We start from the raw sequence: 18,022 nt of genomic DNA, 5'->3' as shown, positions 1-18,022 counted from the left end.
ACAGTTTCGCTACGGTTTCGGAGCTGACGAAAAATTTCAAATATGTCGTTTGTCCAGATTCAAGGACGAAACTGCCGTTTTGATTCACCGATTTTCGACAAAGACTTCTGGGTTGTTCACTGTCATCATGAAAGGCATCTGATAATACATTTTCTATGTTCTTTAATCCGTCGTGCGCTCGTGCATGGGGAAACTTCCTATTAGAGGAAAGGGTGGACGGTATCACTTGTTCTTTTGGTTCCCCCACGTCAGAGAATGAACCCCTATCTAAGGGGAGCAGCATAGATACCCCGCAGGGGGTAAGATGTGACTCATCTTATTTTGAAGGTTTGTTTCTGAGGTTTGCTGATGTCAGGTGTTGTTCCTCTTCCTTTACTTGCTCTTTCCTTTTCAGCGGCGAAGAGATTGCTGTTGTTTACTTTTTCTTGATATATAAATGTTTTTCACATAATATTTCATCCAGAAATTAATTCCGTACTAATCATATTCAGGAAATATATAATTTTAGGACTTAAAGGGTTGCTCCGGCATGAGTATATTTATATTTCAATAAATGGAGTAAAATTCACATAGCGGAATGCTCAAAATTTGATCAAAATCGGATAACAAATAACGAAATTGTGGAATTTTAGAGATTTGCATTATTCCGGTGAATCAGTTCTTCATGAATATTCATTAGGTGGGCTAATGACATCATATCCCCACTTGTTCTTTTGTATTTATTGTATGAAATTAGGTTTAATCTAAAACAATTGGATTGACAACTGATTATGTTTCTTGCTGCAACTTATTTCATCACATCGGATTTACAAATATATGAATTACAAACGACATATTTGCATTTTTGGTCATTACCTATACTTAGGACGAAACTGTTGCGTCCCCATTTACAAAGTTTCTACAAAGACCTCTCAGCTGTTTATAGTCATTTGACGGGCATCTTCGATACATTTATAATGGAGACACATCATTTACACATTTATGAAAAAAGTGAAACAATTGTGATTTTATGTAATAACATGAGAAAAAGGATAGTGGGGATGTGACATCATCAGCCTACCTGATGAATATTCATGAAGACATGCCTAGAACTGTTTCACCAGAATAATGCAAATCTGTTAAATTCAATGACTTCGTTATTTGTTATCCAATTTTGATGAAATTTTCAGCATTTTCCTTTTTGAATTTTACTCTATTTATTAAGATATAAATATTTTCAGCTCGGAGTATCCCTTTAATGCGATACTGATATTCTTCACCCTCAATGTTCCAAATGCAGAGCTTATTTCGTTTTGAATAAAAAGAGCATATAATTAATGTTGCTCGCAGTACTCTAAAATGGTGCAAAAGGCTTCATAGGGTGCAAAGATTCTTCTCGCATGAATCGTGTTGTATTTTGAGAGTGCAAAATTGAGCCTTGATTTCCTAAAAGTTTTTTTTTCCCAACAATGTACTCATTATGCATGTCTCGTATCCCAAGCACCCCCTTAAAAGTTGCAACAAACCAATTTCGAACATTTGAAAAGAATGAATAACAAACATCTTAGGCGACATCAAATGACCTTCTTCAGCATTCTTTGTCTCACAGCTGTAAACATTTTATCTTAAGAATAGCAAAATACTGACCTTAGACAACAATTATAAGTATAGACATCTTTAATTGCTATCTTTAATAAACTTTATAAAACAAATGTTGTCTCAATTTGAAATGTGGTCGATCTTAATTGGGATTTTGTTTCGCTGAGCCATGTTGGGCTCTGTTATGATGACAGGTACATGACGAAGTGCCAAGTGTGTGTTAATGGATTAATAGGGGTTTAAGCAAGATTATCGACATCTCATTTTTTACTACGTGGTTGTGTCATCGATTCAAGGATAGCTCGAGGAACGATCTCGTACGCTATGTGCGCTTTGAGTATATGCAGTATAAGCCTCGATACGGTGTCCGTTCGTTATTACACGTAGATTAGTAATTCTGAAGGCTCGTTATTGGAAAGATTAGTCATTCTGAAGGTTCATTATTCCTGAACAGGAAAATGCATATACCAAGATGTTTGTAAACTGTCCGAATATTCAAACTGATTCTTTCATCTGAACATTAATCCGAGGTTCTTAAACTTCCGAAAAAGAAATAGGGTTTGTTTATTTCAAAAGTTCGTTAGTCCGATACCGGGGTCCTAAAATGAAATTTGGTTAATTGATCAAAAAATACGTAAAGAACAACTACCATAAACTTTCTTTATATTCGGACTATCAAACTAGGGAAGTGAGAGTGCCACTTCCCTTGTCGAACCTTCAGAATATTGAGCATTACTTTTTTTCTGATTAACAATACGTCCTATTGATTCAATTTACTTTATCATCGGATTATTAAATATTTGGAATATAGAATATTCAACAGTCAGACCAATGAAACTGACTCCAAACCGACCTATGGTATATCATTAGTTAGTAATAACGTAACAGATCCGGGCCTGTAACACAAAGCTTATAGCGATGGATTGCAAATATGAAAGAACACCTCCGATAGGTTACTTGCCAGTACGTTGAACCAAATTGACCTTGACTGGTCAGTACATTTAACGGATGATCGCTAATCTTTATGTTACGGAGCTAAGGAGAGCGTTTCATCAACATTTTTGTCCGACAAGTTGTCAGATCTGACAACTTTCCTCGAATCTGATTGGCTGATAGTCACTGTTACTATGGTTACTGTCGGATAAAACAGGGCTTGTCGGATAAAACGTCCAGCGAGTCCTTTGAATTCATGAGACCTTCCATGGAGTTGGTTTTTGCCTGTGTGACTTGGACAACATGGCATGGGCTTTGGTGCGCGACTGCCCGCATGGCCATATACAGTGATGACTAAAGGCAGGAGATTCCTGTAGCCATCCGAGAGGCAGGTGCTTTGGGCAACAGTTGTTGAGATGGCGCGACTGTCTTCCGTGTCTGAAGGGTTTGCCTAATGGAAGTCCACGGGTTTCTACTGCAGTCTTTGCCTCCTCGTTCACTTGAATGCCACGGCTATTGCAATCGGATTACTTTAAACTAAGATATCCTTAAGGCAATTCTGCCAACAATACGAAGTGAATACTCTCGCCAATAAAACTTTTCAGAATTTTCTCAACTGGGGGGGGGGGGGGGGGGGTAGGTTAATATTGTACATACTGAAATAGTCATGTAGCCAGAACAATGCTGCTTTCTGTACTGTTCTGAATCTTTAAGGATTCCGAGAGGGTGCTTTATACGGAATATATTTGAAGACATAATTGTCTGCCTCGAACTCAAGTTATTCCCTTAGTTTATGTAAAATCTGAAATCTAGAGAAGAAGAGAGCGACGTTATTGAGTTCAGTTGGTGAAAATATGAAGATGAAACAACGTGAAATTCGATTTTTTATTTCGCTATATTCTAAAGAAACGTGATATCTTTCCAATTGTTTCCACAGGTTCACGTGTAGCGAAATGTGTTGAAAAGTTGGAAAAGGCGATGAGGGATTCCTCGCGCTATTCGATTTGTGAAGGACGATCACTAACACCCACCATACCCATCGGCCAATTAAAGTTGGCACATTATTTCGTTGAGTTCAATGGACTATCATCTCCCGTTGATAGACGACTAAATTCAAATCCATAACACCATGAAGGTGGGGTGTTTTCATTTCAGGGTTTTATGGAACGAAACACATCGCAATTCATCAAAATTAATAAAGAGTTGTTGAAACGCACAATGTGCTCAGGGCGAGTATACGAATATGATATTCATGGGCCTTCTAAATAACCTCGATTTTCCCTTCTTTTTTTTTAGGGGGGGGCGGGGTGTCTTCGTGTATTTTTGTCAAGGGGGCTTCACGTTCGTCTTGGGCTATAAAATATCTGACAGTGGCAATGAAAGAACTGTCGTCGTAATGAAGAAAAATTCGAATTAAAAGGATCAAACAAATAAAACAGTAACTGTAAAAATTGGGGACATTTTCGTTTGAATGAGGAATTGAACTTGGTGTCGATCGATTTTTATCACTGGTTATTTTATAAATGTTTTGTCATAAAGAGGCCTTTGCAATGTTGATGATGTTAAACCCAAACAAACCTAATCTTTTTGGATCACCACTGACGCTTCAAGGTTTAAAAGTTATGCTAATGATGAAAATCTACACTTGCTTCATTAATCGCGATCGGTTGCATTGTTCAATTTGAGGGGAAGGGTGAGTGGACTTTTTTAATACCCCCTTCCTCTTTTGATACCATTGAATATAATAAAGATCCGGGGTTGTGGTGTGAAATCAAAATGATCCACGATTGGTTTCGTAACCTTCCTGCAAGGTATATGTCCATTTATTTTAAAACGCTAAAATGAATCATCTTCATTCGAAATAAAGGAACTATTCAACGACCCTAAAACAACCATTTACGCCATAAAACGAGCTTCCTTCCTTTTAAGCTAAAAATACAAATGTGTAAGATGGTTTGAAGAAAGTGTACACTTAGTCCTCATGCTCAACAGAGGAACTTTAAACTTTCAATCCCCCGATTGGTTAGGAGATGTGGTCCCCATGTGTAGCTTTTGTGGTTAGGTGACGAATTGGGGCGATAATAGAAAACATGAAAAATTTCCGATAATTGTTCCATTGTTGTATGGTAATGACTTTCCCTTTTTTACGACCTCGGAATTCCGTTGATTTGATTATGTTTATGTGACGTGACATCGGGCCCTGGAGATTAATCTAGCATTAATGCTCACGATGATGATGCAATTTATGAGCATTTGATATTCACCCCATCAAACGTGCACTTTTTGGACCCACTCGACTATTGCATAATAATGTAGACATATCATGGCATAGAGATGTTTAGCTTCGGAATGACCACGCCCACACTCCGTTTTTGAATATCACGCTGCAATGAGAAAAAAAAGGTGACACAGGGCCACTCCGTGAGTTCGTATACCCCAAATAAAATTATAAGTGTTCCTGACTGATTTATTCACATATTTGAAAATACACATATTTTTTAGGGTGGTGGGAGATAAATTTTCTGGTCCAGGTAATCACGTGTAGGGATAAAAGTGCATTGGCCCATCGGTTAAACTGATCAGTCACCAAGAAACACTACACGATGCTTCTAATATATTGTCATCAATATAGGCCTGACAGGCCTATACATGTATCTTGATAATTATCATCTACTTCGAGATAGTCTAACTGTGAAAATAAAAAAAAGTATTAAATTGAATCATAACAAAATTATTTCCATTTTGAACTGATTTTGTTGATTAAAATTAATGTGACGTAAAATCCAGTCCAGGAGTCAAAATCGGCCGAGATTTCAATAACTTGACATAGTTTACGGAACGGGGATATTCTAGAACTATATGGTTAGCGATATCTATTTTGAGGATTAAAACGATACGCGGCACCACATCTCCGACCATCGTTCATCTTCGTATGTATCGTCGTTCCCATGACCCATAACAGTAAGCAAGAAAACAGAAAAATACACATTCTGGATTACAAAGATAAGTTCTAAAACATTCACAAAACCCTTGCGAACATCTATCCTTCATGAAATGTTTCTACGATACCACACAGAAGAGCTGGACCTGCATGGTTGTCCTCCAGAGAAATGTTTATTTATCTGACATGGATAATTCTCCCTGCAGCAGGACTGATAACTCGTTTAGCCGTATTTTGAACCGGGAAGATAGGAGCTAGGTAGGTTTTGGTGACGCCATATACTGTCATAATAATATCATTGGAGGGTTGTTAGAATGCTAATGAGCAAAACACGTTATGAGGTCAATGACTTTGGTGTCCTTAAAATGTGATAGCCAAACCACAAGGAAATAAATATATCGAAATTATAACGCGATTTGCTCATCATTAAGTCAAGTGCAGTTACATTCATAAAATTCATAAAAGAAAGCAAAATATCCTTTGTTTTATTACCTTGAACAAACTTCAAACACTTTGTTAGCAGGAACTAATATTTCATTTAAAGGGCGGTGTCACGGGGGTGATCGCCGCCCCTGTTGTTTTATATTTCAAGAGATAAACAAATTCGTGATGAACAAAGAAAACACAAAGTTCCGTTTAGGTCACCTTCCCCCACCAACCCCCTCCCCAAAAAACACAACTAGTTCCACCCCTATTTCATTTGCAGTTTGTAATGTTTGCCTGAGTGTTTCACAATCCATGTATTATTCATAGCTACAGTATGTACTTTGTGATATACTTAAAACGGGTATCGATTTGTGTTCGTTATTTTGCGAATGATTAAGGCATGATATCGAAAGGGGCAGAGAGAGAGCACAGCGACCAAGCGGAATAAGGGTGTATAAAGGTATTGGGGAAGAAGTGGTGGTGATTGCATTTACATTCGAGTTTAGCGAGCTCAAATACTCTTTAGGCTATAACATGTATAAGGACCATCGTGATTACATTTTGCGAGCGACTGAAGCAAGAAAAACAATGAAATGTAATTAAAATGTCTTGAAAACATCTTTTGCCGATGAATATTGAAATGGAATGTTTTTAAATCTCATTATTAAACATTATCCTTTTATGGTTCCCCGCTGGACGAGCTGTTTACAGTCCCAGACAATCCTGTTTTTACTATTAAAAGTGAACAGAGAGCAAGAAAATACTCCAATCAAACAAAGACTGTGAATAAAAGTAGTACTCTAGTCTAGACGAAGGATGCCGGAGTAGACGAAAATTGTTGCTTCGTCATCAAATTGCACTACAGACTTAAAAGTTATATTAACAATATAGATTGTTAAACTTGCTTTCTAGCCCTATCTTGACTTTCTCAAACTACCATGCATAATCCGGACTTTTCGCATATATTACGGGAAAACTCTCTACAACGCACCAATTCCTTTGAAAGTGCAAATTAAATCACAATGGACGGCTGAGAGGCTTTTGTCAAAAGTTGGTGGACCAGGATTCTCTTGACTTTGGACAACGACATTTCAATTGTTTGTCCGGTGCAAATCTTCGGATGATCTGCTGTCCCAGTCCACCAAGTTTCAACAAAAGCCCCTCAGCTCTCACGGTAATTTTAATTGCATTTTCAAAGGAATCGATGCGTTAGAATATAAATCAATGAAATAGATACATGAAAACAATCTAAATAACACTCGAGACAGAATTAGCAATATTTTTTTTCTTTTTGAAGTTGTTATTTTGTCTGCTCGGTCGATTGTTTTTGTTTAGATTTTATTTGGGGGTGGAGGATATGGGCAAGGTGATTTAAAAGCGATTTTCAATTTTTGTTCAAATTATTCTGCTACAAGACACAGAACAAACTTTACATCGTCTTTTTATTTCTTCTTTTAATGCCTTTAAAAAAAAAGTTTTCTTCCCTTTTTCTTCAAAATCTTTGATCACTTGAAACTCTGAGGGGCTTCTACCCTTGCTGAAACTTAAAATCAAGGACATTCAAATCAAAGATACCCCACAGGTTGGTGACCGTTGTCTGAGGAATACTTGTCCTAGACCCGACCAGCAGTTGTGACTTAAACATCGGACTTTGTGATTAAAAAACAGCAGATCTAAATTAGGGGGGAAAAATGATCCACTTAACGAACAGGTCATGACCTTGTATAGTATGGTTCAGTTAAGTTGACCAACGTTAAATTGACCACCATTTTCAATTTAACCTTGATGATTCGATCACTTCAAGAGGCGAACAAGGAACAGGTGAACGAAGGAAGGCACTGACCAGGCTGCCAGGGCAGATCACCCCTTTCCGATGCTATTCATAGCGTTACAGTCACACCAATGATGCTGACTCCAAACCGACCAATAATATACCACTGAAATAACGTAATCGTTGTGATCGATTGGGTATATTTCATTGATTTGACTGTGACGTGAAGCAAGGTCAAGACAGGTCGGACTGTAATTGTTCATCGATGATCTTCTTAATCATATTTCTACCGATATGTTTGTTTCCTGGGAAAATGATGGATTAAAAAATATCGGAAGTGATTAATTGGGGACGAGGTTGTGACTCGGTATGAGACTGCCCCCTGTCATTGTTATTCTGATGACAGGTTATATTCCTTGAAGACACCAAAACAAGTATAGAGTTTGGTCAATTGAATTGAATGGTCAAGACGCAGCCCAAGAAATACACTGCCCAGATTCTCTTATAAATGTATTAAAAACAAACAAATCAGTTGATGACAATTACCATGTACATTCAAATTAGATTGGCCATCTTTTTAACTTCGAATCTTTCCTTTATTTACTACATTATAGAAGTGAAAGTGATTTTTTACCTGGAGTTGCTTAGAAAGCATGAATGCTTTATATAAGTAAACAACCACAGGACCGACGGCTCATGGTCCTCCCCGAGGGATCTTATGCAAATGTATGAGATGAAGTGTACTGCACTTTGATTCTAATTTTGCCTTCAATTGTTTACATGGATTATTGGCATGCACGCATGTTCCATATCTACACCCACAACAGCCTGTCCACCCCAGTTATGTAATCCTGCAAATTCTATATTCATATTATATTATGAAATTCAAGTACACGCAATCATTGCAGAAGTTTATCATGAAGACGCAAATTTTATTGTTTTCCTCCTTTTCTCACGTAATAACAATTCATTTTGGTAACAGAGATTTAAAAGAAAATGTTCGAAATAAACAATGTGTTGACCGATGAGTTAAAATCAATCAAGGCTGCTTTGCACAATCTTTTTGTGTAAAGTGTATAGCTGCTTGTTCTTATATGGAGGTATCACCATTTTAATATCTCAGTAAGATCGACTGTCCTGCATGCTTGCAACTCCGTAACACAAAGGACGGGAATTCATTGTACATCTCAGACAACGATTCTGATTGGTTGAAAGTTGGTATGATGAACATGTATCGATGCTCTTGATTGGTCGTTATCATTCTCAGATTGTTTAGACACCATTGTGCCATAAGTAGGTCCATGATGGTGCTAAGGATCACACCCCCCCTTGTTGACAGTATAGATCTTTACCAGCCGCAATTCTGTATTGTAAATGATATACTAAATACTGTTGTAACTACTTTACGCATGAATTTGGGGGTTCAATGGGATGAATTAATATGATTTATTTTCGTTATAGGCAAAATGACAACATTCGAAGTAAATTATGAAGGCAATCATGGAAGTGTTAATAACCATAAACATGTCAACTCTGGGGTAGCACTTCCCATCAAAGAAAGCGTCCTTAATTTTTCATCTGCAGGATCTCGATTATGTCACCTGTCAACCCATCTAAAACAAACCCCTGTCTTAAAATGTGTCCATACAGGGCAGCCCCCTCCATCCAAGGAGGGGGGGGGGGGGGGGTGAGGAGGACCGCCCATATACGTGGTTAAGATTTTCCAGGTGATAAACAAAAATGATTAAGAAAATTGAATTAATAAAGATTCTAAATGATTGTGTTGTGTTGAGTTTCTTGGTTTTTTATACTTAAGAATGCATTTTATGTAGAAAAAAAGAATAATAGGATCCGTGATTACCTTGTCTCACTAATGTCCAACGTCTATCAAACACCTTGACAATCTTATTCATACATCCCTGCTTATCCATAACACGACCTGCTTTTAGATATTCTATCACTTGAATCCAAGGGTATTCGAATAGAATTACATAAACTCTGTTTTCTTTTAATCAATCTTCATCAGGATAAGATCGTGTACACGGTCACAGGATGTTAAAATGGATGCTGACCACCTGACATGAGAAAGTATCGTTTGAGAGGTACATGTTGGTCCACATTTCCCAAAAAGGATAACGGTTTAGAACCGACATTTTTGTTATGGATAGTCAAAATGTAACGCACTTTTTTTTTTCAAACTTAAATAAAAGAGCCTGCATGGCAATGATTTTGTATACAATTTAGACCAGGGGCCGCGGAATGGTTTTGAATGTGGGGGGGGGGGGCTGACCGTGCAAAAATCATAATCAGATGGTCATTTTACGTTTTTGTACACGGTTTTGGAAAAAAAAAATGCTGGGCTGAAGCCCCCGCACCATCTCCCCCGTTTCCGCGGCCACTGTACATGATTTACCGTTTACAGAAACGGGAATACCTTGGAAGCTTCAGCTTTTTGAACTGTAAGAACCAGAGAGGTTTTCACATGGTGATAGTTTTCATATTTTTGACAAATTACGAATTTTAGAGAATCTCGAAATAAGTTTCTTTTGGTGATATTTAATGACCCAATAAACAGTAATACATTTATGTAATTTGGAGTCTTTTGATGTAAAAAAATTATGAAATATAACAATTATACAGTTCACAATAATTTACCGGCGGCTTTAGGCGATAAAATAACTGAAAAAAAGGGTAAAACAGTAAATTTCATCTTCTGTTCCTTTACAGAATCGGAACATTGCATCTTGGTTATTCAGGTGGTCGAAAAGGACGTAACTCCAGCATGAATCCACTGGTATCCATCACGTCAGCCTTTCTGTTACTCATCTTCTCTGCTACATCGGTATGGTCACAAGGTTTGCCAGTGGCCAACTGCTGGTTAGATGCACGTAAGTCTGTCTATCTCTCTGTTCGTCTGTTTGTATTTCAGTCTTTATATAGGTTCAAAATGAGGCTTTAAATATTATGTTTGTACTTACGCGATGTCTGATCGATTTTTTAAAACCTGATTGCCCTGAAACCAATGATTCCTGTAATTCAAAATGAACAAGCATTTGTAATGAAAGAAAAAAATCCTGGAAAAAATCTGTTTATATTTCATCCCATTTAAACAATTTTTAAATTGAACTTTTAATCGTTTAGAATTAATATTTTTAATAATATTTTCTTTGCTTATTGAGACTATAAAATACATAGAATATTTTCAATATATGACATGAAATATATTTTTATATACAAATTTAAAATTGATTTCATATACGTGAAGGAGGTTTACTAGCATATTCAAATTTCAAGCATAGTCTTTAAACAAAGTCCACACTTGACAGCGGGGAAGCTTGCCAGAGGCATACATTACATTGCAGAAAGTAGCCTATATATTAGATTCACAATCTTGTTCATTCGCTATTATCTGATTTGTGGCGTAACGTGTCGGTATATAAATAAGTCGTCGCGAAATAAACATCATCATCAAATACCAACATAACAAGCCTACTTCCTTGACCCATTAATACAGAAAGTGTGATTTATATGTGAAGCACCCCCATGTTGTGTTCCAAGTCAAGGGTAACATTGGTTGGTAATAAATTGATTGATTAACTCTATCATCAACTGATCGTAACACCACAAATCAATGTCAAAGCGAGGATGAAGCCATTAAAAGACATTCCAAGAAAACCAGGCGAATAGATCATGTCAAATTTTGTCTAACCATTGACAAAAAGCCCCCCAAGGATAATGATAAAACAAGAAAGGAGAAAAGAACTATTATTAAGAACAAGTACAGATAATTATTTGAATTAATTTTATTACAAAATCCGGTTTATTATTTCTGCAAATTTGGAATATGAAAAAGTGACCAAACGTATTTGTGCATCATCTGCAATTTTCGAAAAGTAGTGGGTGTATGGTGCGGGCGAGGAGGGGGTTTGTGTGTGTGGGTGTGTGTGGGGGGGGTAACGAAATTAAAATAATATAACAATACGTAGTGAACGTGAATGGTTACATCAAGAACATGGAGAACAATAATCTTTATAGTTCCAATTCGAGGAACCCAAAACGTGCTCAGTTAGCAAGTGAAGCATTCTTTTATCTGGCATTGAGTTCTATGTTATCATCCTTATGATTGGTCAATGTGAACTTAACGTGTCATGTGTGTTATCTTTAGGTTTTCTGCAACGACCTACTCGCTGATGCTAATTCAAATTGATGTCCAAGATCAAACCTTTTAGAAGATATAATTCAAACCACCATCGTGGTATTTTTGGTCTACTTTGGACGCTTCAAGTTCATCCACTGTGATCAGACATTCGCCATTACAACGGTGTGAAAAACGATTTTTATGTACCGATCTTCTTCAAGCTTTATTTCTGTCCTTGACTCTGTTTGTTTGTTTGTCTGTGGTTTAATCCCCTCTCTTTCTGTCTCATCCCTCTAGACAATCCAAAGGATGAAATAAATTTATCATAAAAATCGGGGTTTCTTGATTTACCATATGACCTGTTTGAACATGTTGAAAGAAAGGAAAGATTTAAAACAAAATACACAAAAATTATATTCCTCGTAATTATGCACATATAAGAGCCGTGTTGTATCTGTTCTATTCTCGCCTTGTCGTCTCTTCGAATCCCACCGCGGCCTTGCATCCTTTGGCAAAGCGTCAGTCCACACTTTGCCACTCTCCACCCAGGTGCTAAATGGGTACCCATGCAGCAGTGGGATGTGAAAGCCATGGCTTGTCCGGCAATGGTGTGTATCTCAATGATGACTGGCTGGAATATACGCCAGGGAGTGGAAGGTGTGTATGATTTTTATGCGAAATGAGTGATTGAATCTGATAACTGGGGTGATAATCAATCTGTACGGGCTTTATACGTTCAGTGTTTTCTTAAGCGCCTTACAAAATAATAACCAGATTTTTGTTATTATTGATATGTCTACACTTCACCATTTTGAGGGGTTTGGTTTATTGATAGAAGATTCATTTCAATTTTTTTTGGAAGATTACATCTGATGTTATCGTGAAGGGATACATTCTTTACGATCCTATTTGAACGATGGTATTTTCTTTTGTAGACTCTTTTTTTTACAAATTGATATTTTCCTTTAAATATTTTCAATTTCAGAAACATGACGTATTTTTGGGCTGTTTTATTGAGATGATCGAGATTGTATATCAACCTGTACGTGACCAAGTATTCGACAGACAAGGTCGACCCCCTCTAGACCTGAACCCATATCACGTGGAGTTAATTCTAACCTAATTGCATTTTACTCAGTTACATCAGGGGGACAGAGTGTCACTGCACTCGCTTCTATCATCCCAAGATGAATTATAAGGATTAAATTTGAAGGTAAAAAATGTTCGTGATACATCATCAAATTATTTTTAAGATAAGAGATTAAGATATGCAGAAAATACTGCACCTCCCTTTTTACTTCGAGATCAAATAACTATCCCGTCGTCGTCATATTTTTACTTTTACACTTTCTCTATCGTCCACAGTCGTGAATGGTGAGTAGGCCTACTGAGTAACTTTGACCGGTGGCTATCTTCTACGATACATTATATATCCTGGCCTTCGTTTTTTCTTGCATGTTATTCCTATTGCAAATTACTGTAGCCGTATTCCCTAATTTCTGCACTTTAACTTGACCATACTCTATTAGACAATGTCCCCAGATGTACACATAATTATGATATATTATATTATACTGGATGACAGAGGTTTTCATTTTGTTACACGATGACTCGATTTCATTATGGGCGTTTTAATGGCTTCGGCAACGTGGGAGATGTTGCAAGAAAGGTTGACATTGAAGATGTCCCGCATGACATCATTGTCTTGGCAATATCACCCAGTAGCCAGTCAAAAAAGTGAAATCCATTGAAATATAGGAGTAACACTGACAGAAGAGTTGGCAACACTTCTGCATTTTGTGGATGAACCGTGATATGTCGCAATCTAACCAACCTCTTTATCACTGATATGATTTAGGTCATTAATAACTTTTTTTTTACTTATATCCCGTACAGCTCTGAAACCTTGGGCTTCAGATTTCACCTAACCACAGTAGGCTAATAATTGTAGACATGACCAGTGGAATAAAAGCAACAAAAAGTGGTTTTCACGGATCAAGTTTATCCTGAATAATATCCTCTTTTTGTCGCATAAAAATCAGTAGGCTTATGAGGTCTATTAGGATACATCCGATGAAAATACCTTTTGAACTGATTAGGCCAAGAACTCTAAAAAAAAAAGCATAACGAAAATAAAAAGTAGCTACATGTATAGTGTGAAAGAAATAATTTAGACATGACTTAAGCGACGAAGTTCATATTTGTGAGTTAATCGATGTTTACTGTTATATACCAATGAGAGTCTTGCTTCGGATATACTGTATAGATGAAGTTGAATTTTTGCGTCATTGTAAAAGAAGGTGCTGCAGCCGTTTGTTTGTTTCTTTATTTTCCGATTATTAAAAAACACAATACATAAATATATATAGCCTAACATAAATAAATTACATAGATGGTATCAATTGAAATAAACAAAGTGAATTGCAAATATGTTGAATAGATAAAATAATCAAAAGGATTGCCCATTTCAGAGTCATTAACATAATTACTCTGTTCTTCCATGGGGTCCATAAGCCGTCAGTCACGTTGTTATCAAGAGAGCGAAGAGAGCGAGCAGAATATTTTGTCGAATGTATAACAATCATCCTAGAAACCACCTAGATGTCAATCAGTGGCGTACCTGAAAACCTTTTCTGGAGGGGCCAAAAAAAGTAAAAAATTCCATGCTCACAGACCACAAAAAAGAGAAAGAAACTTAAAAAGGTTCCTGCTGTCTTCTTAAAGATATTTACTGTTAAAAATTCTGACAAAAAAGGCTCATCATAATTCTGTTCCTCCCCCTCCTAAGTTATTACGCTAGAGATCGCGGGTAAGTTTGAAACGCTTTTCCACATCAATGACTGGGTTACACTATTTCCATAGTTACACAATGCTTAGGACATGGAGGATGCATCTTCAGATCATCAGCTTGCATTAATCAAAATAAAGTTGTAAAACATCTGAAAGAGAAGTTATGAGGAAATATCTGATCCCCGGATCTGGTCTATGATCACGGGGCTCCATGCAGAATTCAAATTCCAAGAACCTACAGAATGCGAGCATTATAGACAGACGTTGTCTCAACACCATCGAGTGTGATGGATTGGCATCGAATGTGGAGATGATTACCATTCAGGCATTCATTCACGTAATCATGTACCTCATAATGTTCTTTTGATTACCCTGTCCCGTCTGCGAGCATGCATTGGGATATAAACGGTGGAGATGTTCTCCGGAATGATCATGCTGCAGCTATTATAGTCGAGGCACCAAGATTCCTCAAAGGAGAATGAAGACCTTAAGAATTCGGCGTCATTGCTAAATGTCTTTATCTCTTTATCCTCTTAAAGAGTTATGTGAACTACTGTGCATTGTTCATTACAATGTGGGCATATGCATGTAAATGTACATGTTTAGTATTTGGCAGTTAATTTTAACTCAAGATAAAAACAAAAAACTAACTCATGCGAATGGATATTACTATTGAAACTTTATGAAAATCGATGAGTAAGTTTCCTTTGACACTTATGAATATAATAATTATATTATTTATCTCATGATTGCTAACAAAACACATGGGCTGACATTGAATTTGAATGACATTGGAAATAGTTTGTAGCGAAGGTGTAGGGAAACTGAAGTCTAATTTTTTTTTTATTTCATATCATTATTTCGTCGATTTGTGATAGGTAATTTTCTGTAATCGGTTAATTTTCTTGCAGTAAGTATTCTTAGGGAAGTAATCAGCATTTTTTCAATGTCAATGATATTTTTGAGGTGTTCGTTTTGAGCATAGGACGTTCAAACACATGCGTCAACGTTGACATACCAAGGACTAAATCGTTCACACTACCACGAGAGTTTAACGTTGATTTTGGTTTTCGCAAACGAAAATGCATAGTGTGAATGCATAATATTTATACATGTAAATGTGATGTATTACATTCCAAATTATTATCTCTTTTATCCTTATAGGACTATAGCTTAGTTAGAATCTTAAATATTATTCGCATCATTAGACCGACTTGTGCTCTTCGATTAAAAATTGAAAAAAAATCATATTGTATTTGAATCGTTTCATGATTGCCCCGGGAGATTGCATGGGCTGTCAAACTAAATTGACTACGATTGAAATTGAATATAACAAGTCTTAACACTTAAAAGTCTCGCAAGTAAATATTTGTCGTTTTCGAAATTTCTTTTGAATTGTATCACTATATTTTACATTGAAGTCATTATTATTTGTTTAAATAGATGCAACTTCTGAAAGTTCGGGCGAAATGTATCTGACATTAGCACGATGTGAGATACTCATTGCTCCACTTGATTAAGATTGGCGCCCCGACTGTACACTCTTAAAATGTTGGGGAAACGTACTGTCAACACAACAATTGGTTGAAAAATTTATCCAACTTTGGGTAGTTTTCAACCAATACTGTAGTTTTCACCCAAAGCACACATTATTGGTTAAAAAATACCCATCAGAATTGGATAAAGTTTTAACCTATATTGTTGTGTGGACAGCATAGGCGGCGAAAGCAGGGGAGGGGTTGTTTCCCCTTATTTTTTTGTTGATAACCTTTATTTTTTGGCTTGTCAAAATTTTTTGGTGGTCCCCTCCTAAATATTTTTGGTTGATAACCTTTTTTTTTTTTTACTTGTGAAAAAATGGTGGTCCCCCTTAAATTTTTGGCTTCTGCCGCCAATGGTGGACAGTATGTTCCCCAACATTTTTAAGAGTGTACAAAATTTAAGGGAATTCAATTCGCAAATACATGGCAGTGCAGACAAACCCTTTCGATAATCCACCATTTCCAGTCGTAACATGTGTTCTTCACCTCAATGTAAATGAAATTAGGAAAAAACCCACCAAGGGATGACCCAATCTCTTACTAAAATAGTTGTTTTATCAGCAATTATCGTGATCTCAATCACTGTATTAAACTCAATTGAGTTGAACGCAGGCTAGCATTTAGTCACAACTTCATAATCTATATTAGGATAATAATTATGTTCATATTTAGTCAAGTCATGGTACAGATAGAAATAAGGTCACTATTAAGCGTTCAACTTTGAGTACTTTAATTGTGAGAATAAAAGTGGCTGCCGTGTAATAACGTCACTGATGCATGTGTGTTGCTCTGTTGCAATTTCAGAAAAAGCTCCTGTAGTTCCTTTTCTATGGAAATGGAAAATTAAGAGAAAAGGTGATACAAATTAAAAATGATAATGATAAAAATGATAGTGATTGAAATAAGATTACATAACTAGAAGATACCTGTTGTTTTCTAAAATGTATAAAACAATAAATACACCAAATGGGGAAAAAATATAAGTATATAAAGGGCTATATCAGAGGCTGCATGAAATTTTTAATTAATGGAATAATAAATGAAAAGATGAATAACCAATGAATCAATAAATAAGTTATGAGAGTGCAAACTTGGGGACAGATGATAAATCCACTGTTGTCTCGTTATTCTCACTTCAAAGATCTATCGGATATGTGGGATTCATCAATAGAATTACCTTAATGAGCACTTCCTTTAAAATCAGTTAACGATAATCGAAAGAGTCGCGCAATTGCTCTCCAACGATCTTTTTTATACTTGTCAATCATTTATCGCTAAAAAAAATTATACATTGTCAAGTAATTAATAGTGACGCTTTCTGCGATCTGAAAGGAAAAGGGACGGGCCCTTCTTTTAATCTAAAGTCGGCAATTTTTCACTTGTTATTTTCAGATTTGACAATGATTGATTTTAAAAACCTTGATTGCAAATTAAGTGATGCGAAAACATGATTCCATAATTAGTATTTAGTGTCGAAATATCAGACAAATCATGTGACCGGAATTATCTTGAACTGGGTGAGGACGTCTGCGTTTTTGTGTCGACGCAATTTGTCTTGAAGGCCCTAATTACAAAAACACATCAAATTCGTAATATTTTCACCAGAAAAATAGACCATAAACAAACTTCATGTTTCATTTTCAATTCCAAATAAGTTGATATATTGCATTGTGATGGACTTCGATATTCAAGGGGAATAAACAGTGTAAACTCAATTGGCAAGAAAGAAACACAAGTCTTACGTGCTGCCATGTTCAAATTTTGCGGCACATTTTCATTAAGTCAAAACTAAATGTAAGTAAGTAATGTAGGGAACATTAGGCGGTTTCAAACCGCCTCGATCACAAGAATCCCCGTTAAATTACGAGAACTTTTTAAGGCTAAAAAATACCCGTTAATTATTC

At 36.4% G+C, this 18,022-nt stretch overlaps 1 protein-coding gene across 1 annotated transcript in view; it reads left to right on the top strand.

The window, feature by feature from the left end:
• The first annotated feature begins 10,380 nt into the window (after window positions 1–10,380).
• Window positions 10,381–18,022, top strand: part of LOC121415813 — a 41,529-nt gene continuing 33,887 nt past the window's right edge. Inside the window, exon 1 of the mRNA XM_041609149.1 lies at window positions 10,381–10,537. Within this exon, the coding sequence (XP_041465083.1) occupies window positions 10,432–10,537 (106 nt within the window). The 5' untranslated portion in view covers window positions 10,381–10,431. The remainder of the gene's footprint in view (window positions 10,538–18,022) is intronic.

Source organism: Lytechinus variegatus, chromosome 5 (genome assembly GCF_018143015.1).
Source record: "Lytechinus variegatus isolate NC3 chromosome 5, Lvar_3.0, whole genome shotgun sequence".
NCBI lineage: Eukaryota > Metazoa > Echinodermata > Echinoidea > Temnopleuroida > Toxopneustidae > Lytechinus > Lytechinus variegatus.
The sequence above is the reverse complement of the archived record's forward strand: the minus strand, read 5'-3'. Positions and strand labels throughout refer to the sequence as shown.